Source organism: Acomys russatus, chromosome 19 (assembly GCF_903995435.1).
Source record: "Acomys russatus chromosome 19, mAcoRus1.1, whole genome shotgun sequence".
Lineage (NCBI taxonomy): Eukaryota > Metazoa > Chordata > Mammalia > Rodentia > Muridae > Acomys > Acomys russatus.
In genome coordinates, this window is record NC_067155.1 from 16,270,287 (window position 1) to 16,295,076 (window position 24,790).

At 52.6% G+C, this 24,790-nt stretch overlaps 2 protein-coding genes across 3 annotated transcripts in view; both read left to right on the forward strand.

The window, feature by feature from the left end:
* B9d2 (B9 domain containing 2) overlaps window positions 1–1,477 on the forward strand; it is a 6,507-nt gene extending 5,030 nt beyond the window's left edge. The window contains exon 4 of one of the 2 annotated variants that reach the window (XM_051162632.1): window positions 905–1,476. In XM_051162632.1, the coding sequence (XP_051018589.1) occupies window positions 905–1,218 (314 nt within the window). In that variant the 3' untranslated portion in view covers window positions 1,219–1,476. Of the gene's footprint in view, window positions 1–904 lie in introns of both variants that reach the window. The other variant, XM_051162633.1, reaches the window with a different exon arrangement.
* A 1,112-nt stretch (window positions 1,478–2,589) lies between these two features.
* Window positions 2,590–23,203, forward strand: Tgfb1 (transforming growth factor beta 1). Its single transcript, XM_051162638.1, has 7 exons — window positions 2,590–3,158; window positions 8,057–8,217; window positions 11,283–11,400; window positions 13,861–13,938; window positions 14,076–14,223; window positions 22,241–22,394; window positions 23,012–23,203. The coding sequence occupies exons 1-7, from the start codon at window positions 2,804–2,806 to the stop codon at window positions 23,168–23,170; spliced, it is 1,173 nt and encodes a 390-aa protein (XP_051018595.1). The 5' UTR covers window positions 2,590–2,803; the 3' UTR covers window positions 23,171–23,203.
* Window positions 23,204–24,790: the final 1,587 nt, after the last annotated feature.

The window sequence follows — 24,790 nt, forward strand, 5'->3', positions numbered from 1 at the left end:
GCCCAGGCTAGCCTTGAACTTATGGGGGTCCTCTTACCTCTGCCTCCCAAGTGCTGGCATTACAGCTATACCCAAATGCCACCTTCCTTAGTCAGGCTTCCTTTCCCACCCCCTTTCCCAAACTCCATCCCTACCCCCTCCCTCCCGGCGTTGGTTTCCCCCAGAGCAGTTATCACCATCCGACATACCCTGTAATTTACTTATTTACTATGCTGCTTGTCTAGGATGTCCGCGTCACGGAATTCTTGTCTGCTGTGTTCATCGCCATGTCCCCAGCTTCTAGAACAGGGCAGAAGGGGAGATGGGCTGCATCTCCTGGCACTTTGACTGTTAGGCTGGGGAGCTCAGCTTGGGCTCTGGGGACCCTGGAAAGCTAACGAAGGGGAGGGAAGGATTACACCTGGGTCAGGTGGGGGAGAACCAAGAAGGTGTGTGAGGAAGAGAGGGCAGAAGGGGTCCAAGCTGAGGTGGGGACCCGGCTTGGGGCCTGAGAGAGCAGTGGCTTCCACTCACAGAGAGAGACACAGAGACGGAGACAAAGAGAGACAGACAAAAAGATAGACCAGACAGAGAGACAGAGACAGAGACACAGAGAGAGACAGACAGGTCAGAAGAGGCCAGACTTGACCGGGCTTTTCACACTCAAAAAGCCATACTTTGTACCGTGGCACAGGGGAGCCACGGACCGGTTTTGAGGAGAAGGGTAATGTAGATTTATATAGACGCCTTTGACTACTCTGTGGAGTGGATGGGAGATGGGAATCCAGAGAGGACGTTAAGGCCATGATCAAAGGCAGAAGGGCTTACTGGGCCAAGGTTTTCAGGAGGTGGGACCTAGAGCTGGTGTCTACCTCCCTTCATGGCGCCTTTGTCCCTCTTTTCTCCAACCCTCTCTGTCCTGCAGGTTGGCCTCGACTCCATCTCCAGGTGTGGTCCCAGGACAACTTTGGCCGCTGCCAGCTTGCCGGCTATGGCTTTTGCCATGTGCCTAGCAGCCCAGGCACTCATCAGCTGGACTGCCCTACGTGGAGGCCCCTGGGCAGTTGGCGAGAGCAGCTAGCGCGGGCCTTCGTGGGCGGTGGGCCACAGCTGTTGCACGCAGACACCATCTACAGTGGGGCTGACCGCTATCGCCTGCACACTGCCGCGGCTGGCACTGTGCACCTTGGTATCGGCTTGCTCTTGCGCCATTTTGATCGCTATGGTGTGGAGTGTTGAGGGGCTTCACCGCCACTAGTCACCATCGCCCACAGCTCTGGGCACTCTTGAGCACGGGATGGCACAGCAGTCAAGAACTTGGAACTCTGCACACTGTCAGTCCTGACCTCACCCAAGTGGCCCTCGTGCCCAACTAGGACAGCAAGGCCAGGAACTCTCCCGAGGCCCATGCCCCACTGTAAGTCTGTGGACTGTCTGGCATGTGGGGTCACTTAATAAAAACATGCATTTCTCATTGGTATGGCGCCGCTTCCTTGTACCCACTGCGGCTCTCAGACAACTCTCCTCGCTTCATCCTCCCTGACACCTTGCTTGGCAGACCCAAAGTCTGCCCCTGCCTTTCGCTCCCTGCTTCTTAGGTCCCCATCTCTAAAATCTCCTCTGGGGCACTATTTTCTCATCAAGTCCCCATTTTCCCATTGACCCTTCATCAACCCCAAAAGCCACCGAGCCGCTTGGGTCACCCGCTTTGGTAGTGCTCTGCCGCCAGGAGGCAGCACCCTGGAGGTGGGGCGGGGCCGAGGTGCCCGGCCCCCTCCCCCCCAGGGCTGAAGGGACCCCCCTCGGAGCCCGCCCACGCTAGATGAAGACAGTACACCCCCCATGCCCTCCCCCTGGGGCTGCCCCCGCCCCGCGCGCGCTTCCTGGGTGGGGCCGGGGCGGCTTCAAAACCCCCGCCGCCCCAGCCGGTCCGCCGCCGCCCTTCGCGCCCCAGGCCGTCCCCCTCCTCCTCCCGCCGCGGATCCTCCAGACAGCGAGGCCCCCCGGCCGGGGCAGGGGGGACGCCCCTTCGGGGCACCCCCGGCTCTGAGCCGCTCGCGAAGCCGGCCTCCGCTAGGAGCGGGCAAAGGAGCAGCCGAGGAGCCGTCTGAGGCCCCAGAGTCTGAGACCAGCCGCCGCCACTGCGGGGAGAAGGGGGAGGAGGAGTGGGAGGAGGGACGGGCTGGTTGCGAGAAGAGGAAAAAAAAGTTTTGAGACTTTTCCGCTGCTACTGCGAGCCGAAGACGCGGGACCGCTTGGCGCTGTGCTGTCCCTCACGGAGGCAGGACCTGGGGGACTCCAGACCGCCCTGCTCACAGTGGTGGACACTCGCTCGCTCCACGGCGTTCCCCGGACGCCCCCATTCCGGACCAGCCCTCGGGAGCCACAGGCCCCGCCTCCCGCGAAGACTTCACCCCAAAGCTGGGGCGCACCCCTTGCACGCCGCCCTCCCCCCCAGCCTGCTTCCTGGGTCCCCCCGCATCCCAGGACCCTCTCTCCCTCGGGACACCGATCTCCGATCTCCCTCAAACCTGCTTGCAGTAGCTCCGCTATTTAAGAACACCCACTTTTTTTGGTCCCAGAGAACGCTCAACTCAACTTTTTCCCTTGGTAGCATACCGAGACAACCTGTGTCAGAGCCTCACCGCGCGACTCCTGCCGCTTTCTCCCTCGACCTCAATTATTCGGGACTCGCTCCGGCTTTTCCTCCTCGGGAGAACCCCCTCACCCCGGCCGCCTCGAGCCCTGCAGGGGCGGGGCCTCCTCATCCCACCTTTGACGGGGGTTCGCGCTCTCCGCAGTGCCGCGGGGCGCCGCCTCTCCCATGCCGCCCTCCGGGCTGCGGCTCCTGCCGCTCCTGCTGCCGCTCCCGTGGCTACTGGCGCTGACGCCCGGGAGACCGGCCGCGGGACTCTCCACCTGCAAGACCATCGACATGGAGCTGGTGAAGCGGAAACGCATCGAAGCCATCCGTGGCCAGATCCTGTCCAAACTACGGCTCGCCAGTCCCCCGAGCCAGGGGGAGGTACCGCCCGGCCCGCTGCCCGAGGCCGTGCTCGCTTTGTACAACAGCACCCGCGACCGGGTGGCAGGCGAGAGCGCCGACCCGGAGCCCGAGCCGGAGGCGGACTATTACGCCAAAGAGGTCACCCGCGTGCTAATGGTGGACCGCAACCACGGTGAGCTCGGAGGGGGGCCCTAGGAGCCTGGAGGGGAGTCCACAGGGGGCGCCGGAGTGCAGGGGTCACCCGGAGGAAAATACCGGCCGAGGAAACTGGCTGGAGGAAGGGGGACCCCTGGGGGCGCCGGGGACGAGCCTGTGGGTGTTCCAAAGAGGATGGCGCTCAGAGCCTACCCAGGTGTCCGGTCTTGGGAGAGGAAGAGACAGTGAACGAAAGTGAACCTTTCCTAGATGGAGGCAGGATCGTGGGTAGGGGGGAAGAGTCCCCTCCAGAAGATGAGCATTTAGCAGGTTTTGTTTTGTTTTGTTTTTTAATTCCCCCTTATGGTGTTTTAAAAATGCAGGGAGTTAGAGCCCGGCTCAGGAGAATGGAAGGCGCCCAGCATTTGAGAAAGGGGGAGGCACTGCGGAAAGCCGACCCCAGACCCGGGTCGTGAGATGGAGAGAAAAGATTCGAGGAGAGAAAAACTAGAGGGGATGAGAACCATAGGACTGCCAGATAAAATCTCTAGTGGGCTCCCTTCCAGAGGGCGCCAGGCGCACGCTGGATGGCGGGGCGGGGGGGGGGGGGCCGCAATCTGTGGAGTCGTTTGCACGTTAACCGAGAAAGGGAAGCGAAGTTGTTGGGAGGAGGAGGAGGCTGGTGGGAGAGGAGCGGAGAGTGTGCGGGGAAATGAGGCCGGAGGTGTCAAGGATGTTTTGCTTAGGGGTGTTAAAGAGCTCGCGAGCAGGCAAGCGGAGCCCAGTGGAGGAAGCGAGCGAGTCCCCAAGAAATCTAGACTACTAGGTCATTGGAAAGGAGTTATAAAAGCGGGAAGACCGGCGTGGGAAAGCGGCCCCGCGGGGCAGGCGGGCATGCGGAGCAGGGATACGGTGCCACCCAGGCGTGAGTGGTGAGCGCCCCTCTCTTGGGCATGGAAAGGGAGTGGCTGAGCCCCTCCCATGAGAGTCGAGCCCTAGGGGAGCGGCTAGAGGCAGGCGGAGAGCCAGTCTGCAAAATCCAAAAGAGAAAACCGAGTCGGTAATGGTGAGAAAGCCCCACGTGGGTGCCACGCGCGTTGGGGAGGAGCTTGCGCTACCTTGCGGGGCGGGGGGTGGGGGTAAGAGGACCCCACAGAGCTGAACGCTGTCAGGCTGTACCCCGGGAGTCCCAGTTCCTCCTAAGGGAGGCTGGGGAAAACCCAGCGTCCGGTGGCCTCGCCCTCCTCCCTTCCCTTTCCTTCCCTTGCCTGGGAGGGGGCGGGCGAGGCGGGGGGAGAGAGGCGGGGATCGGGCGCGCGGAGCCTGGGGCGAGACGAGGCAGGTCGGGATCCCGCCCTCCCTAGGCTGTTAGTCTCCCGCCCTCCTCACCCCAGCAGTGGGCGTGGACACTCACGGCCCCGCCCTGTCGGCACCCACGCGGGACCCAGGCATCCTGTGTGACCCGGGAGCTTTAGGTGTCAGTGGCCCCCTCTAGGTTTCACCTTCCTTTCCCGAAGGTGGACTTAAGGGTTCCTTTCGCATTGCCGGTACCCAGCTATGGCTCAGGCCTAAAGACACCCCTCCCTAGCCACGACTTAACGTGACCTTTTCGTTGGAGAAGTCCTTTCCTCTCCCCTGAGACTGTCCGTATGTCTTTATACGCGTATCTCTCTTCCGCCATGTGCTTCCTCATTTCCGTGTCTCCTCTCCCACGAACCTATTCATCTCCCTTGTCACCCCACCTCCCGCAGCGACACCCGCAATCCTTCCTGCCCTTCTATCGCTCCCCTATCTGCCACCCCCCAGCTGAGATGCCACCCTACCATTGTGGTTTGCTGAGTAACAACTGGCCCAAAAATAGGGCCCGTAGGAAGGAGGAGGAACAGGGAAGAGGTGACGTCTGCCCTTCATCGATGTCTGGGACACCATCTAATCCCCACTTACAGGAAGCCAAAAGCCTGCGTAGTTGATGCAGGGTTTCAGGATTTTATCCCTTCATCCCCAACCAAGCATCCGTTTAGCTTAGGAAGCCCTGTACAAGAACGGGGCTTCCTACCTTCACTTCCACTAACTGGCCTGGGACGGGGCTAAAGGAGGAAGTAACTAATGGCAGCGACCATATGCTGATGATAATAACAAAATCACAATGGCCAGGAAGTAGCGCGGGGTGTAGGGATTAAGACCACAGTCTGGGGTCTGGAGAGATGGCTCCGCGGTTAAGAACACTGCTCTTTCAGAAGACCCGGGGTTCAGTCTAAGCACCCATAAGGCAGCTCACAGTTGTCTGTCACTCCAGTGCCAGGGGATCTGCACCCTCACACATACATACTTGCATGCGTGCAAAATACCAGTGCACATAAAAGTAATAAAAAGTTATTTAAAAAAACGAAAGAAAGATCACAGTCTGCTAGGCAGAGTGGTCCATATCGGAGGTCCCAGCACCAGGAGGTAGAGGCAAAAGTATTGCTTCAAGACCACCCTTGGATACACAGTGAGTTTGAGACTAAGTTACGAGATCTTGTCTCCAAGACAAAACAAATAAAAAAAATTACTCCCTGGAATCAGGTGGCTTGAATCTTTGCATGCTGTGAAGTCTCAATGAATTTATCTTTGTAAGGTGTTTTAAATGATATCTTTTAAAAAAATGTTTTATTAGGGCTGGAGAGATGGCTCAGTGGTTAAGAGCACTGCCTGCTCTTCCAAAGGACCCGGGGTTTAATTCCCAGCACCCACATGGCAGCTCACAACTGGTCTGTAACTCCAAGATTCTGACACCCTCACACCAACACACATAAATTAAAATTAAATAAAATATTTTAAAATGTTTTATTTACTTATATATATTTATTTATATGCATGAGTGTTCTATCTGCATGTACACCTGCATGCCAGAAGAGGACACCAGCTCTCATTATAGATGGTTGTGAGCCACCATGTGGTTGCTGGGAGTTGAACTCAGGACCTTTGGAAGAGCAGTCAGTGCTCTTAACAGCTGAGCCATCTTTCTATCCCCTAAGTGATATCTTTACCACTTACTGTAATCTCCTCAGAGCCCTTTTAAATTTTTAAAAACTTATTTATTTATTTATTTATTTATTTATTTTGAGACAGGGTTTGTCTGTGTAGCCTTGGCTGTCCTGGACTAACTTTGTAGACCAGGCTGGCCTCGAACTCACAGAGATCAGCCTGCCTCTGCCTCCTCAGTGCTGGGATTAAAGGCGTGCACCACCATCGCCCAGCCTCCACTTTTTTTTAAAAAACAAAGCCAAAAAGTACGGTCTCAACACATACAAACAGACTAACACCCACCGAAAAGCTTCCTGACTCAGTCTCCTAAGTGCTGGTTGCAGACTCACACTGGCTAAAATACATATTATTGATGTGTAGGTCACATGGGTTAGCTTTTGTCCTGGGTCTCATCAGCTCCTGCCATCCTGGAGTTGGATGGTGTCTTAACAGTTAAAGAGAGGAATTCACACTGCCTGGGTTGGGCATGAAAGATTTAACAGGAGAGCCGGGCAGGTGGCAGGTGGATCTCTGTGAATTCTAGGCCAGCCTGGTCTACAAAGTGAGTCCAGGACAGCCAAGGCTACACAGAGAGACCCTGTCTCAAAAACAAAAACAAACAAACAAACAAAAAACCCAAACAACCAACCCAACAACAAACGAACAAACAAAAGAATAACCTTTGGGGATGGTGAGATGGCTCAGAGGTGAAGAGCATTGGCTGCTCTTCCAGAGGTGATGAGTTCAATTCCCACAACCACATGGTGGCTCACAACCATCTATAATGTGATATGACGCCCTCTTCTGGCCTGCAGGTGTACATGCAGCTAGAGCACGCATATACATAAAAATAAATATATATATATATACATATATATATATATATATATATTTTTTTTTTTTTTTTTTAAGGAGACTGGCCCAGTTGTAGAACAAGCCCCTAGAATCCACCGCAAAGGGGCTGGGGGTGTGGGTCAGCTGCAGAACCAGCCAATTGAGGAGCTGTGGGAGTGGCTCAGTGCAGGAACACCCAGCCCCCTGCAGCTGATCCCCAGAATTGCGCCATGTCCTTTGCTCTACAGCTTGTGTTATTTGAGGCGTGGACCCTCGTGTGGCCCAGGTGGACCTTGACAACTGTGTGCTTGAAGGGAACTTGACAGGCAATATTTCATGGGATGGGTAGGACTTCTCAGCGAGTGGGGGAGGGGGAGAAAGAGGGGACTAAAGCCATCAGAGTGGAGGCTGGAGAGGTGGCTCAGCGGTTAAGAGTGCTGGCTGCTCTTCCAGAGGCTTGGCAGAGCCCACATGGTGGCTCACAGCCACCTGTGACTCCTGTTCTAGGGGATGTGACACCCTCTACAAGGCCTCCACAGGCACCAGGCATGCACGTTATACACACACAAACAGCCAACACTCCCGTATACATAAATAAAAAGTAAAAAAAATCAGAGACTGAACACCAACCAAGGACCATGCATGGGATGGACCTAGGCCCTCCCCTTACATACACGTAACAGATGTGCGGCTTGGTCTTCATGTGGGTCCCCTGACGACTGGAGCAGGGGCTGCCTCCGACTGCCACCTGCCTTTGGATCCCTTTCCCCTCACTGGGCTGCCATGTCTAGCCTCAATGGGAGAAAATACACCTAGTCCTACTGCAACTTGTAGGCCAAGGCTGAGTAGAAAGGGGGAGGGGAGGGGAGGAAGGGGCTGGGAGGAGAAGAGGGAGGGAGAGAGGAGGAGGGTCGATCGTGATATAAAGTACACAGATTAATTAATGAAAATAAAATTAAAAATATCAAAAATGGAACTCCCAACCTGGGGGCCTCTCAGGGCCAGAGCCCCATAAGTTTAGAATTGGGGTGCCCCTGTTCCTCCTGTCCTCATCACATGCCTGATGCCCTCTCTTTCTGCTCCTGCTCACTCCAGCAATCTATGACAAAACCAAAGACATCCCACACAGCGTGTATATGTGGTTCAACACGTCAGACATTCGGGAGGCAGTGCCGCAGCCCCCGTTGCTGTCCCGGGCAGAGCTTCGTCTGCAGAGGTTCAAGTCCAGTGTGGAGCAGCACGTGGAACTCTACCAGGTGAGACGCTGTGAGCCTAAGAGGTGGTGCACGGGCCCGCAGTGCTGAGGTGTGGCCAAGTGGCACAGTTTGAAGGCTGCAGGGTCTGCACAGACGGTTCTAGGGGATAGAATACAAAAATAGGGGACCCTAGGGGTTTTTTGGTTTCGTTTTGTTTTTTTCGAGACAGGGTTTCGCTGTGTAGCCCTGGCTGTCCTGGAACTCACTCTGTAAACCAGGCTGGCCTTGAACTCACAGAGATCCGCCCGCCCCTGCCTGCAGACTGCCCAGCAAATCCTAAAGTTAAAAAACACCTTAGACTGAATTCTATTAGCTGAATTGGGGGTGAGGGGGCTGAACCCTGAAAATACAGAAGGAGCCTGGGGAGGGATATCTGTGTTTGTATGCTTGCCTACAAACCCCACCCCCAGTGAGGGGCTGGCAGTGTGGCTAAGTGGTAGACCGATTGCCTAGCATAAAAATAGCCTTAGTTTTGAGGCCAGTCTGGTCTACGTAGCAAGTTCCAGGACAGCCAGGGAAAAAAGAAAAAAGAGGGGGGAAGAAAGTTAAGAGCGAGAAAGGAAAGGAAGTCAGGGTCTTTAGGAGCACACACTTGCAATCCTAGCACTTTGGTGATGGAGGCCGGATAGATATGAGGAGTCTGGGGCCAGCCTGGACTACATGAGACTCTGTCTCAAGGAAAGACAGTTGTGATCTCTTACTGGTTGGGGCCTCCAACGTGGATGCCGACAGTGGTGTCTCACTTAACTAAACTTTCAGTGGAAGGGACTGGAGAGACGGCTCAGCGTTTAAGAGCACTGTCCGCTCTTCCAGAGGTCCTGAGTTCAATTCCCAGCAGCCACATAGTGGCTCACAGCCAGCAATATAGTTCTAAGAGATGCTATACCCTCTTCTGGCACGCACGGGTCTGGCACGCACGGGGTATGCATACATACCTGCAGACAAAGCACTCACACACATAAAGAAAAGTAAACTCAAAACATTTTACATGGAGGGCTGGAGAGGTGGCTCAGCGGTTAAGGAAACTGTCTGCTCTTCCAGAGGTCCTGAGTTCAATTCCCAGCAGCCACATGGTGACTCACAACCATCTATAATGAGATCTGGTGCCCTCTTCTGGCATGCAGGCACAAATGCAGGCAGAACACTGTATACACACATAATAAGTAAATAAATCTTTTTGTTGTTGTTGTTGTTTTGTCTTTTTCAAGACAGGGTCTCTCTGTGTAGCCTTGGCTGTCCTGGACTCACTTTGTAGACCAGGTTAGCCTCGAACTTACAGCGATCCACCTGCCTCTGCCTCCCAAGTGCTGGGATTAAAGGCGTGCGCCAGCACTGCCCGGCAATAAATCTTAAAAAACAAAAAACTTTACATGGAGCGGCTGAGGGTGTAACTCGGCTGGTAGAGTGCTTTCCTAGCCCTGGCTCATCCCCAGCACTGTGGAAATCAGCTGAGGTGCTGCACACCTGCAGTCCCAGTAGCCGTGTGTAGTTAAACCTGTTGTCCCAGCTCTCTGGAAGCTGAGGCAAGAACCCCCAAGTGTTCGAGTCCAGCCTAGACAGAATAGTGAGACCTTGTCTCAGTCAGACCAAGAAATTAAACATTTCGGGCTGGAGAGAGGGCTCAGTGGTTAAGGGCACTGTCTGCTCTTCCAGAGGTCCTGAGTTCAATTCCCAGCAACCACATGGTTACTCAGTGCCATCTATAATGTGATCTGATGCCCTCTTTAGGCATGCAGGTGTATATGCAGATAGAGCACTTGTATACTAATTAGTAAATAAATAAATATTTTTTTAAAAGAAAGAGATTAAGCCGGGCGTGGTGGCGCACGCCTTTAATCCCAGCATTCGGGAGGCAGAAGCAGGCAGATCGCTGTGAGTTTGAGGCCAGCCTGGTCTACAAAGTGAGTCCAGGATGGCCAAGGCTACACAGAGAAACCCTGTCTCGAAAAACCAAAAAAAAAAAAAAAAAAAGAAAGAAAAGGAAAAAAAAAAGAGATTAAGCATTTCAAATGCTACCCTAGTCTTTTAGTCAGCAGTTGCTATTCTGGACTTCAAAAAGAACTTTTTTTTTTTTCAAGACAGACTTTCTCTGTATGTATAGCCCTGGCTGTCCTAAAACTCAAACTGTAGACCAGGCTGGCTTTGAACTCAGAGATCCACCTGCCTCTGCCTCTGGAGTGCTGAAATTAAAGCCCTGTGCTACCACTGCCTGGCCAAAAATAGTATTTTTAAGCCTGGGTGTGGTGGCTCACACTCGGGAGGCAGAGGCAGGCGGGTCTCTGAGTTCTAGGCCAGCCTGGTCTACAAAGTGAGTCCAGGACAGCCAGGGATACACAGAGAAACCCTGTCTCGAAAAAAGCCAAAAAAAGAAAAAAGAAAAAAGAATCACTGTTGGGAAGACTGTTCTGCACATGCACACACAACAATAATAATTATAAATAAAACAATAAACTGTAAATAAATGCACAGGAAAATTCCTGCTCTCCCAAAGGCAGAGGTATCAAAACTGCTGAACCATCTGCTCAGTTACATGAGCAACAGCCGACCACTCGCACTGTGCGCCATCCCAGCTGCCATGGCTCTGCATTTCACCGGGAAAGAAAGGGAGGCCCAGAAAGGGAAAGAAGCACCCTTAAGCCAGCCGGGCCGTGGTGGCGCATGACTTTAATCCCAGCACTCGGGAGGCAGAGGCAGGTGGATCGCTGTGAGGTCGAGGCCAGCCTGGTCTACAAAGTGAGTCCAGGACGGCCAAGGCTACACAGAGAAACCCTGTCTCAAAACAAAAACAAAAACAACAAACAAAGAAGTACCCATAACTTGCATAGCATGTAGACCACAGGCTGAGGTGCTTTGTGGTGCCTTGATGACAGCCTGGGTTGTTGTTGGGTCTGCCCCCCCCCCCGCTTTCTGCTCTTGGGGGGCTGTCCGTGAGGTTGTGATGTGGTGTGTCAGAAGCCCATGTGTGGGGGCAGGCAGCATGGCGTTGCAGCCAGGGTCCCTGGGGGGATGGTGGCAGCTGTGTTCCCCCCCCTCCACTCCTCATTGCTTTGTTTGTTTTCATTCAGAAATACAGCAACAATTCCTGGCGTTACCTTGGTAACCGGCTGCTGACCCCCACCGACACGCCAGAGTGGTTGTCCTTTGACGTGACTGGAGTTGTACGGCAGTGGCTGAACCAAGGAGGTGAGGTTGCTTGTCTCTGCCATCAGCCCTGTTGTGTGTCCTGGCATCACCGGCCACACGCACTCCACAGTTCTCACCAGTGATCCCCTGAACAGGGACCCAAACAGCCCCCATCCTTGCCCTCAATAGACCCTCAACGGTCCTTTGGATGGTTAGAGGAGGAACTGAATTCTAGCTAGGTGGTGATGACTCTTGAGTGGAGAGGGCTGGCGGTGAGCACTCAGGGAAGTGCCTGACTCTATCTGGGTTCAAGGAGGACTTCCTGGAAGAGAGGACAGGACGTCTGAGGTAATGTTTGTGAGAGGAAGAAAAGCAAACCAGGAAAAGGAGATAACAAAAGTAACGCTGTGTCGAGGCTCTACGGCCAGGGAGAGCCTGGCCTGGCCGTCTGTCCGGGAGCGAAGTGTCTTTTCTGTCTCCTGCAGGGCCCACTAGGTCTCTCCAGACACCGGTGAGGTCTTGACAGAGTCCTAGCAGGTAGTGATAATCTAGAGTGATAAAGGCCTGAAGGGGAGACCTACACAGAGGGGGCAGGCCTTAAAGGAGGGGAATCTGAGGTGCTGTGGGGACCCAGGCAAGGTTCGGATCCAGGAGGGGTTTCCTGGATGAGTGTAAGTGGGGAGACTCACGGGATAGGTACGGTGGATCAAGGGGCTGAGCAGGCTGGCGCCAGGAGGGATGAAGCCATTGGACCCATGCTGAGCCCAAAACACACAGCGCAGGGTCTGGTATATACAGTGGGAGCTTAGAAAGTTATCACAGGAATGAGTGGATGCAAGGTGCATCTTCCTCGGGCCAGTGAGATGGCTCAGCGGGTAAAGGCACCTGCTGCCAAGCTTATAAAGGTCTGAGTTCCATCACCAGGACCCATACGGTAGAAGGGGGAACCAATGCCTACAAGTTGACCTCTGACCTCCCTGCACACCCTGGCACACGTGCACCTCCCCCGCCCCCATAAATAAATGAAACAGGAAAAATGGACCAAATAAATAATTCATTTTATTTGGTGTAAACTCCCTGTTCTACCAACGCGGCTCCTGGCGCCTGGCACCTGGATCACAGTAGATGCTTATATTTTATGACTGAGGACCAGGCTTTACAGAGCATGAGAAAACGGACCCGGAGCAACAGGCACGGTGGTCGGTACACAAGCCTGCTAAAGCCTGCGCTTGGGAGCGGAGGCGAGAGGATGAGGAGTTGAAAGTTATTCTTAGCTCCAAAGTGAGTCTTGAGAAGGTGAGGCCAGCCTGGGCTACATGAGACTCTGTCTCAAAAGGAAATGAGGGCCGTGGAGCTGGGTCAGTGGGCGAAAGCTCTCATTGTGCAAGCACAAGGACTTGAGTCCTTTTTTTTTGGTTTTGTTTTGTTTTGTTTTTCGAGACAGGGTCTCTCTGTGTACCCTTGGCTGTGCTGGACTCGCTTTGTAGACCAGGCTAACCTTGAACTCACAGCGATCCTCCTGCCTCTGCCTCCCGAGTGCTGGGATTAAAGGCGTGCGCCACAACACCCACCTAAGGACCTGAGTTCTAACCCCCAGCACTCACGTAAAAAGTGAGGCGTAGGTGTAGCATACGCCTGTGACCCTAGCCTTGTTGGGGGTTGTGTGCGTGTGTGCGTTGTGTGTGTGTGTGTGTGAACAGGCAGACACACAGCTCTGTAACCTGCTAGCATGGCCAAAGGAGCACTCTCAAGTTCAGAGATCTGTCTCAAGGGGATAGGGGGAAACGCCATAGAGAAAGACACCCATCACCCAGCTATGGCCTCTCCGTGTGCCACACATGCAGAACACGCCACACGTGGTTCGTTCTCATAAATGTGTGTGTATATCCACACGCATACATAATATGCATATTTGCATATATATATAAATAATTTCGAAAAAGTCTGGGGAAGCAGGATTTCTGTTCTTTCCCCCTGCATGCTGTTCTATTGAGAACAATGAAAGATGTCGGTAACCAAGCCGAAGTGCCAGAGCCCCTGCCTGCTGTGGAGAAAGGGAAGGGACGCCACAGTGGGTGGGAGAGGAAGCCTCTCCCAAGGCTTGATGTTACAGCTGAGCCCCGAATAAAGGGGATGAGAAGGGGCCAGCAAGAGTGAAGAGTGTGTGTGTGTGTGTGTGTGTGTGTGTGTGTGTGTGTGTGTGTGTCTGTGTGTGTGTGTGTCTGTGTGTGTGTGTGTGTCTGTGTGTGTGTGTCTGTGTGTGTGTGTGTGTGTGTGTCTGTGTGTGTGTGTGTGTGTGTGTGTGTGTGTGTGTGTGTGTGTGTGTGTGTGTGTGTGTGTGTGTGTGTGTCTGTGTGTGTGTGTCTGTGTGTGTGTGTGTGTGTGTGTGTGTGTGTGTGTGTGTGTGTGTGTTGGGGGGGAGGTTGACACAGGAAGGAGCCCCTGGGCTTGGCAGCTTCCTGCCTCCTCCCTCAAGCCCCGTGAGTCATAAACCTCAGACTCCTCTCCTCCCTCCCACAGACGGGATACAGGGCTTTCGCTTCAGCGCTCACTGCTCTTGTGACAGCAAAGATAACGTCCTGCACGTGGAAATCAATGGTGAGTCAGCGTCCAGGGTGTCCAGCCCGGTACCCAGCACGGGTCCCTGTGCGTGTGCACGTGCGTGAAATCATTCGCCCCTCGCTCAGCCATCTGTCCCTCTTAAGTGCACGTGTATGTCGTTCAAACCCAAACAGGGATCAGTCCCAAACGTCGAGGTGATCTGGGCACCATTCATGACATGAACCGACCCTTTCTGCTCCTCATGGCCACCCCGCTGGAGAGGGCCCAGCAACTCCACAGCTCAAGGCAGCGCAGGGCCCTGGATACTAACTACTGCTTTAGGTAAAGTCTGTCCTCCTCTCCCCCCACCCCCCGCTACCCCCTCTCCCGAGGCTGCCCGGGCTGGGGACTTGACTGCAGTCTGTGGACTCATGTGCCACCATGGATGCCTCTTAGCCTGGAGGGTTTGTGTGTGTGTGTGTGGGGGGGGACACAAGTTCCTGGTTCTGTGGGCATCTGAGGGTCCTAGAATGTGAGATGATTCTTGCTTAGGGTGGCGATCAGAGGTTGTCGGGAAGGCTGGCACTAGAGTTAGAAGTCTGTGTTGGAAGGTTGTCTTGTTGGATTTTAAATTCTCTCTCTTTTTTTTTTTTTTAAGATTTATTTATTTTATGTATATGACTGATCTTATCTGCATGTACACCTGCAGGCCAGAAGGAGGCATCAGATTCCAGTACAGATGGTTGTGAGCCACCATGTGGTTGCTGGGAATTGAACTCAGGACCTCTGGAAGAGCAGACAGTGCTCTAAACCACTGAGCCATCTCTCCAGCCCCGGATTTTAAATTCTTGCTAGCTGGGCTTCGGGCCTTGTCGGTGTTCTAAGGAATTGAGAGTGTTGACCCCAGGGAAGTGGGAGTGTTGGGGTCCTAGCATCGGGGTTCAGAGTCAGAAGGTGGTCTGCGTTGGGTTCCCGCACTCTCGGCAAGACTGCGGTCTCTAATGCCGGTAGGTGGGAGCAGTGAATACTGAGCTCAGAATGGCGAGATCTGGTACGAAAATGTCAGCTCCGAGGGTGGAGAGCGAGAAAAGTCAGAGCGTGAGTCTCGTGGGTCTCGAGCATTTGATCTTGCCGTGATGCAACCTGGGGAAGGTGGGAGGCAGAGCTTCCTGAGATGTAGGCTTGAAGGATGGAGTGTTGGGGTTTTTTGTTTGTTTGTTTTTTGTTGTTGTTGTGTTTGGTTTTTCAAGACAGGGTTTCTCTGTGTGTCCCTGGCTGTCCTGGACTCGCTTTGTAGACCAGGCTGGCCTCAAACTCAACAGCGATCCGCCTGCCTCTGCCTCCCGAGTGCTGGGATTAAAGGTGTGCACTACCGGCCCGGCCAGGGGTGGAGTGTTGGAATACAACAGGACTGCAGTGCGGGACTCTGGGGAGCCAAGCCCCGCCAGAGTTAGAAAGTGGAAGTTCTAGAGTGTCCAGAATGGCTGCCCGGATGGCAAACCCTTTTTTTGTTTCGCGTGCATGTGTAGGGGCACCCGTGCTGTGACACATTTGTGTGAAGGGCAGAGAGGACAGTCTTTGGGAGTGAGGTCTTTTTCTTCTACCGTGTGAGTTCCTGGGAATTGAACTTGGGTCATCAGGCTTGGCAGCGAGCACCTTTTCCCACCGAGCCTCTTGTCAGCCTGGCTTCATTTTGTTCTGTTTGAGACAAGGCTTTGCTGTGTGGCCCAAGCTGGCCTTGGATCCAATTCAATTCTCTATCCTGGGGTTACAGGTCTGATGGGGACAGTGGCACCAACTCCCATGTTTCCATGAGACGGGGACAGACGAGCAACACTAAGCAGCGCACAGGGGCGCACCCGGCGAAGTACAGATGGTGGGAAACCTAGTGAGGTTCTTCAACACAGTGCAAAGAAGGGGGCGTGTATAACCCACAGCACTGGAAGAGAGAGAGGCAGAGAGGGAGGAAGAGGAGGGGAGAGGTGAGAAAAGGAAAGGGAAGGAAAAAAAAGATGATGTGAGACATTTCGGGAAATATGAACTCTTGAACAGTAGCTGATTTTTAGTCAGTTGCTATTAAATTCTTGCCTAGGACTTCGTTGTTGTCTTTGTTGCTGCTTTTGTGAGACTGAGGAGGGAACCCAGTCAGTACCTTATACATGGTAGAGAAGCATTCTACCACTGAGCCACGCCCCAGCCCCTCCCTGGGGGATTCTAGACAGGGGCTCTACCACTGAGCCACACCCCCAGCCCCTCACTGGGGGATTCTAGGCAGGGGTTCTACCACTGAGCCACGCCCCCAGCCCCTCACTGGGGGATTCTAGGCAGGGGCTCTACCACTGAGCCACGCCCCCAGCCCCTCACTGGGGGATTCTAGGCAGGGGCTCTATCTAGCACTTAGCATATTGATCTATACTTTTGGGTCATGTTTACATTTTAAAATATTCCCTACTTTCTTAGAGAAAGTTAACTTTTCTACAAAAGCCAAATAAACAAATGAAATAGAATACAGTGGCAGAAAGAAAGCAGGTACAATAAAAATATCCACAAGTTGGCAACTGTTGACACTTAAAATTGTGAAGACAGGAACTAGTTAAGAATCCATATTTCCATCTTTAATCCCAGCCCTCGGGAGGCAGAGGCAGGCGGATCGCTGTGAGTTCGAGGCCAGCCTGGTCTACAAAGTGAGTCCAGGATGGCCAAGGCTACACAGAGAAACCCTGTCTCGAAAAACAAAAACAAAAACAACAACAAAAAAAAAGAAACTGGAAAAAAAAAAAAAGAATCCATAATTCAGAAGTCCAAAATCCAGCTGGCCATGGTAGACAGAATATTATCCTAGCCCTGGAGAGGTGGACGCAGGAAGACCAGGGGTTTAAAGTCATCAGTAGTTAGTGTGTTTGAGGCAACTTGAACTGCATTAGAAAAGGGCAGCAGCATCCAGAGGGACGGTTCAGGGGTTAAGAGCACGGCTGCAAGCCGGGCGGTGGTGGCACACGCCTTTTCATCCCAGCACTCGGGAGGCAGAGGCAGGCGGATCGCTGTGAGTTCGAGACCAGCCTGGTCTACAGAGTGAGTTCCAGGACAACCAGGTCTACACAGAGAAACTCTGTCTTGAAAACCCCAACACACACACGCGCGCGCGATAAATCTGTATCTTTAAGCTTAGGAGTGGCCAGGCGCAGTGATGTAGACCTGTAATCCCACTACTTGGAGAGGCAGAGGCAGGCAGGTCTCTGTTTGAGTTCGAGGCCAGCCTGGTCTACAGAGCAAATTCTAGGACGTACATAGAGAGATCCTGTCTCAAAGCATATGAAAGATAATAAGAATAAAATAAATGGGGAGGGGGAGCAAGAGGGCACTTAACATCTTATAAAGCCTATGCAAATATTCCTGTATCCCAAAAAATGTATAAGCTGAAATGCTTTTCTTTTTTTTGGGTTTTAAAACATATATTTTATTAATTTACTCATTACTAATTTACCCTGTCTCAAACAAACAACAAAACAAAAAAACAAAGAAAAAAAAAGAAAGATTAAACAACATAAAGGAAAGGAAGGAAGGAAAGAACAGAAAGGCGGGCCTGTTGCAGTCACCTGGCTTGCTTGTACAATATGGGTCCATGGGCCCAGCACCTGTAGTTCAGCAGAAGTGAGCAGGGTGAGTGCACAGGGGCCTCAGTGTCCTGAGCTAGGGGTTCTGTGTACTGGGAAAGGAGCTGCCCACGATCTCGCGCCTTTCAGCTACTCTAACCTGCTGTGTCTCCTTCCGGAGTTTCTGCGTGGCATGCTTGGATGCCTCGTTTTTGTTGTGTAGCCCTGCCTGGCTTGGCACTTCATGCATAGACCTGGCTGGCTTCAAACGTGCAGGGAGCCTCCCAGTTCTGCTTCCTCACTGCTGAGATGACAGGTGTGCACAGCCATGCCTGCCGGGTTCACTCCTCCTCTTCCTCTTCCTCCTCCTCCTCTTCTGTTTATTTATTATATATACAGTGCTCTGCCTACACGTACACATGCACGCCAGAAGAGGGCATCATGTTACACTACAGATGGCTGTGAGCCACCATGTGGTTGCTGGGAATTGAACTCAGGACCTCTGGAAGAGCAGACAGTGCACTTAACCTCTGAGCCATCTCTCCAGCTCCACATGTTCTTTTTCAGTGTGCCAATTTTTAGTTTTTGTTTGTTTTTGAGACAGGGTTTCTCTGTGTAGCCCTGGCTGTCCTGGAACTCACGCTGTAGACCAGGCTGGCCTTGAACTCAGAGATGCGCCTGCTTCTGCCTCCTGAGTGCTGAGATTAAAGGCGTGCGCCACCCCTACCTGGCTTACCTGTTTTATTTTTTAATTGTTTTACCTGCGTAGATGCTTTGTATGTATGTGAACTGCATGCGTGCAATGTGTCCACAGAGGCCAGAGGGGGTCTGGGATCACAGGTGGCTTTAAGCCTCCATGCGGGTGCTGGGAACTGAACCTCGGGCCTCTGCAAGAGCAGCCAGTGCTCTTAACCGCTGTGCCATGTCCCAGTCCCTTGCCCACACTTGAGAGTTATTTCTGAGGTGTCGTGAGGAGGAACCTGCATTTTCCTCCTTTGAGTCACTTCATTCTGATCCTAAAAGTAACTCGCAGCCGCTGCTGAGAATTTGGAAAGTCCAGAAAGCCATCACTTTGGTGGACATAAAAACTGGTGGCGCACGCCTCTTTAATCCCAGCACTCGGGAGGCAGAGGCAGGTGGATCACTGTGAGTTCGAGGCCAGCCTGGTCTACAGCGTGAGTCCAGGACAGCCAGGGCTACACAGAGAAGCCATGTCTAGAAAAAGACAAAAATAAATAAATAAACAAACATATGTGTATATATATGTGTGTGTGTGTACACACACACACACACACACACACACACACACACACGGTCAGCATGTTGCACCTGCGTCTTTACATTGAAGTTCTGATACATGCCAGGAGCATAGATGCTAAAGTGTTTTTGCTGGTCATCCTGGGCTACACAGTAAGTTCTGGGCCAACCTTGGCTACATTGTACGACCTTGTCTTTTCTTTTTTCTTTTCTTGTTTTCTCTTTTTTTCTTTTTTCTTTTTTCTTTTTCTTTTTTTTTGACACAGGTTTTGTCTGTGTAGCCTTGGCAGTCCAGCACTCACTTTGTGGACCAGGCTGTCCTCGAACTCACGGTGATCCCCCTGCCTCTGCCTCCCGAGTGCCAGGATTAGAGGCATGTGCCACCATGCTCGGCTTTGTGAGACCTTGTCTTAACTCCCCTCCTGAGAGCATCATGCACAGTGAGGTGGAATTGCCCTGTAACGCCGGCATTTGAGAGGCTAAGGCGGGATTATCAGGAGTTCAAGGTCAGCCTGGGCTACATAATAAAACCTAGTCTGGAAAACAAAGCCTGACCAGTACTCAGGGGGCAGAAACAGATGGAGCTCTGGAGTTTGAGGCCAGCTTGGTCTACATAGTGAATTCTAGGACATAGAGTCTTTCAAAAAAAAAAATAGTAATACTGCTTATCAGTTAATTCATACACACTTTCCCATAATGAGAGGATGACAGTATTTAATAAAAACAATGCTGAAACATTCTGAAAAGGAAAATGAACCCGGTGACAGGGCCAGGTTAGAAGCTAGGCCAGGAAACATGAACATTTAAAAGCCAAGTGGGGTGGTACACTTGTGATCCCAGCACTGGAGAAGCAGGGCAGGAAGATCAGGAGTTCAGGGCCAGCCTTGGCTACAAAGGGACTTGGAGTCCAGCCTTGGCTACATGAAAGCCTGTCTCAAAAAAGAAGAGCAAACAGACAAACCTATTTGAGGGCTATTTAATTTTCCTGTTCTGATTAAAGTTGTTTTACGGTGGGAGTATCCAATGTAGACAGAAAGGGCAGAGGTAACACAACACTTCCCGCTTCAACATTCCCAGGATTCGGACCCACTTCAGATATGGACAGCTTGGGGGACTGCAGACCCTGCTCAGCAGTTAAATGTACTGGCTGTTCTTCCAGAGGACCTGGGTTCAGTTCCCAGCACCCATATGGCCACTAACAAGGACAACCGTCTATAACTCCAGTTCCTGGGGATCTGATGCCCTCTTCTGGCCTCCTTGGGCACTGCACACTGACGGTGCACCCAAAAGCTTCTGTAGGCGCATACATACACACATACAATAAAAATGAATACATAAATCTTTGAAAAACCAGGTAGTGGTGGTGCACACCTTTCATCCAAGCACTCAGGAGGGCAGAGTCTGCAGCCGCATCCCCAGGTTTGAGGCCAGCCTGGTCTTTAGAGCAAGTTCTGGGACAGCCAAGGCAACACAAGAAAAACTGTCTCAAACAACTAAGCAACACCAAAAAACTATACAGAGATTCCCGGTTTCTTGTAGCAATTGTAGAATTAAATCTCCATGGTGGAGCTGGGTGGTGGTGGCGCACGCCTTTAATCCCAGCACTCGGGAGGCACAGGCAGGTGGATTTCTGTGAGTTCGAGGCCAATCGTGGTCTACAAAGCGAGCCCAGGACAGCCAGGGCTACACACAGAGAGACCCTGTCTCGGAAAAACTAAACCAAAACAAAACAAAAGAAAATCTCCATGGTGGAATTTAACAGTCGCTTTGGTATAGATCCTTTGGGCAGCACTGAGGAAGGCAGTGTTTGTTTATGTAGCTGATTCTGAGCTGCAAGCTTGGCAACATTTTAGGCGTTAAGTCTCTCCGCGGCGTGATAGACAGTTGAGCCAAGGTTGATAAACATGCATTTATTTATTGATTGGTTTGTTTGTTTGTTTATAGGCAGGGTCTTACCATGTAGCCATAGCTGGCCTAGAGCTTTCAGAGATTCAGACCCTCTTGCCTCTGTGCTGGTATTAAAGGCATGTCCCACTATGCATGGATTAATTTATAAATTGTTTTATTTGTGTTTTGGTTTTTTGAGACAGGGTTTCTCTGTGTAGCCTTGGCTGTCCTGGACTTGCTTTGTAGACCAGGCTGGCCTCGGACTCATAGCGATCTGCTTGCCTCTGCCTCCCATGTGCTAGGATTAAAGGCGTGCGCCACCACCGCCCGGCTTTATTTTTGTTTTTTTTGGCACAGAGTGTCTTTGTGTAGTCCTGGCTGTCCTATAACTCACTCTGGAGACCAGGCTTGCCTTGATGATGATGATGGTTATTATTATTTTATGTGAGTGCACACACATACCGTGCCGCACATGAGGAGGCAGCTCTGCAAGGCGTATTCTTTCTTTCCTTGTTTATGTGGGTTTGGGGAGTCACACTCAGGCTATCAAGTTTTCAAGACAGACTTGTGTGTCTGTGAAACCATCTTGCCTACCCTGAGCCAAACTTTAATGACGTGAAGGAGGAAGCCAGAGTGAGCATCTATTGGAAGAACAAGTGAGGCAAACACACAGTGTGTGCAAAGGCCCTGAGGTGGGACTGACTGTGGAGCAAACACACTGTGTGTGCAAAGGCCCTAAGGAGGGACTGACTGTGTGGGGCAAACACACAGTGTGTGCAAAGGCCCTGAGGAAGGACTGACTATGTGGGGCAAACACACAGTGTGTGCAAAGGCCCTGAGGAGGGACTGACTGTGTGGGGCAAACACACAGTGTGTGCAAAGGCCCTGAGGAAGGACTGACTATGTGGGGCAAACACACAGTGTGTGCAAAGGCCCTGAGGTTGTGTTGTTTTGCTTTGGCTTTTTGAGAGACAGTCTCACATAGCCCAGGCTAACCTCAAACTCCCCAGGTCTCTACGGGGCATCCTGGGATTCCAAGTGTGTGCCCCCACACCTGGCTAGGACGGTGTCTGAGGACTAGAGACGAAGCCTAGGTGGCTGATGTCAGGGTCGGAGGGAGAGGAATCCCAGGAGAGCCTAGTCAGGTGCATCTGCAGCTCCTGGTGACAACGTAGGCATTTGCTGTAAACTTGACGGCGCTGTATCTGGACCAGAGGAGTATCCTGACCAGCTATGGCCTCAGCCCGACAGGCAGTTCAGTAAACATTTGTCATACAGATGGGACATGTCAGCACACGTGGGGCTGTGAGGTTTACTCTTCTGTGTTGTGTGTGTAGATGTGACATAGATTCATCACGCCCTCCCCATCTCCCCCCCCCCCCCCCGGAAGTGCTTCTGGGGCTTCTCCGCGCTTGAGTCCTGCAGATGTTTATTAAAGTCTCAGCTCCTTGCTCAGCAGGAAGTGCTTCACCCACAGCCTGGATGGTTGGTCTTAGCGTTAACTATTATCTCAGGGGTCCTGGGGAGCCTGAGCTGGAGATGGGGCAGGCTGGAGGGCCCCCCACCCCACCCCCCTCATGGTTTCCCCAGCGTCTGACCTTTCTCCCTCCTGCCCCCCGTAGCTCCACGGAGAAGAACTGCTGTGTGCGACAGCTGTATATTGACTTCCGGAAGGACCTGGGCTGGAAGTGGATCCATGAGCCCAAGGGCTACCATGCCAACTTCTGTCTGGGGCCCTGCCCCTACATCTGGAGTCTAGACACACAGTACAGCAAGGTGGGTCTGGGCCATGGGACAGGATGGAGCCAAGACTTGGGTGGTAAAGGAGAGAAAGAGATGTTGAGCCTGTGTGGAGTCAGCAGGATAGGGCGAATGGGAGACAAGAGACAGGACTAGGGAGGGGCAGAGAGAGAGAGAGAGAGAGAGAGAGAGAGAGAGAGAGAGAGAGACAGATAGACAGACAGACACGGGGGGGGGCAGAAGAGAGGAGATTGGAAGAGATGGGGACAGATGAGAGAGACAAAGAGACGGTAGGGAGAATTGAGCACAGTTGGAGAGATGGGAAGAGACAAATGGAAATAGAGGAGAGATAGCGAGACAGAGAGATGGAAGTTGGGGAAAGAGAGAGATGGGAATTCTCGGAGAAAAAAGAGAGAAACGTGGAGATACCAATGGGGGCCGGTGGTGGCGGCGCGCGCCTTTAATCCCAGCACTTGGGAGGCAGAGGCAGGCGGATCTCAGAGTTTATCCTCGCCTACAAAGTGAGGCTATACGGAGAAACCCTGTCTCAAAAAACAAAACAAAAAGACCAAAAAACCCAAAACAAAAGATACCGATGGGGGGGGAGGGGGGAGAGTCCGTGGACACTGGCAGTGACCCTAGCCCATCCGCAGGTCCTCGCCCTCTACAACCAACACAACCCAGGTGCTTCCGCGTCCCCGTGCTGCGTTCCTCAGGCGCTGGAGCCCCTACCCATCGTCTATTACGTGGGCCGCAAGCCCAAGGTGGAGCAGCTGTCCAACATGATCGTGCGCTCTTGCAAGTGCAGCTGAGGCCCCGCCCCCGCCCCGCCCCTCCCGGCAGGCCCGGCCCCGCCCCCCGCCCCGCCCCGCCCGCAGCGCCCGGGGTTGTATTTAAGGACACCTGCACTCCCAAGCCCACCTGGGGGGACCATTAAAAGGTGAGAGAGGACTAGTAGTCTCCGTGTCATTGGGCTCCGGATTGCGTCTCCCTCCTTGGCTAAGGCTCTTTGTTCGCCTCCAGCACTCCTGCTTTGGCCCGAGGATGCTGGTGGGCAAAGCTGGGGCCCAGGGGAAAACCCTAATAGACTCAGGTATCAGTGCGTTATTTCACTGAGCCATCCAACTGAGACAATCCGGGAAAGCCTGATTTCCTGCTGCTGCCTGGCATGGAGATACAGAAAGGGGGTGGGGGGATTAAAAAAAAAAAATGCTGGCTTCACGGGTTATGGTGGCTCAAGAGATGAATCCCAGCCGGGCGTGGTGGCGCAAGCCTATAATCCCAGCACTCGGGAGGCAGAGGCAGGTGGATCGCTGTGACTTCGAGGCCAGCCTGGCCTACAAAGCGGGTCCAGGATAGCCAAGGCTACATAGAGAAACCCTGTCTGGAAAAAAAAAAAAAAAAAAAAAAAAAAAAAAAAAAAAAAAAAAAAAGAGATGAATCCCAGTTCTTGGAAGGCTGAGGCAGATGGATGTCTCAAGTTTTAGGCTAGCCAGGACTATATGGTGGGACGCCAACGTCTCAACAAACAACAAAATACTGGTTCAGAGTAGGGTGTGGGGCTGAAATGCCAGCTCTGGGAAGGCAAAGGAATAAGGAACTTTCCGGGCCACACCAGACCCTGTCTCCTAACAAAACAATTCACTGACCAGAACTCAGGAGGCAGAGGCAGGTGGGGTCTGAGTTCAAGGCCAGCCTGGTCTACAAAGGGAGTTCCAGGACAGCCAAACCAGGTCTGGAAAAACCCAAAAAATCAGCAACAGTCAATTCAGTGGTTGATGTTGGTGGCAACAATGTAGCAGGGTGAAAAGCCTTGGGAGGGAGGGAGCTACCAGGAAGAAATGGTATTTGAGACCCAAAGGAAGCTTAGGAGAAGCAACTGGGGTTGGGGTGGGTGACTGGAAAGTGACAGCCATCTTGGGGTATGACACCCTGTGGGGCTGTGACTGGAAGAGGCCAGGGGGAGGGTGTTAGGCACTGAGTCAGTTCCCAGCCAGCACAAGCCAAGGAGTGACAACCCTTTTTTATTTTTATTTTATTTTTTTTTTTTTCGAGACAGGGTTTCTCTGTGTAGCCTTGGCTGTCCTGGACTCACTTTGTAGACCAGGCTGGCCTCGAATGCACAGAGATCCACCTGCCTCTGCCTCCCGAGTGCTGGGATGAAAAGCGTGCGCCACCACCATGCCCAGCTGAGGTGTTGTTTCTTAAGTCCATAAAACTAGTGAGTCTTGTGGCATATTAAGAGTATGGGACCCCAAAAGAACTTGGGGGACACAGAGTTACCAGATGACCTAATAAACTGAATCTGGGGCCTCGGTGTCTGGTAAGTCTCTGAGAGTAAAGTTAAGTGTATGGGGGTGGGGTGAGTGTGACCCCAGGGCAGTAAGTTCCCCAGGCAAGAAATGCCAGAGTTCAGAACCCAGCTCATCCCT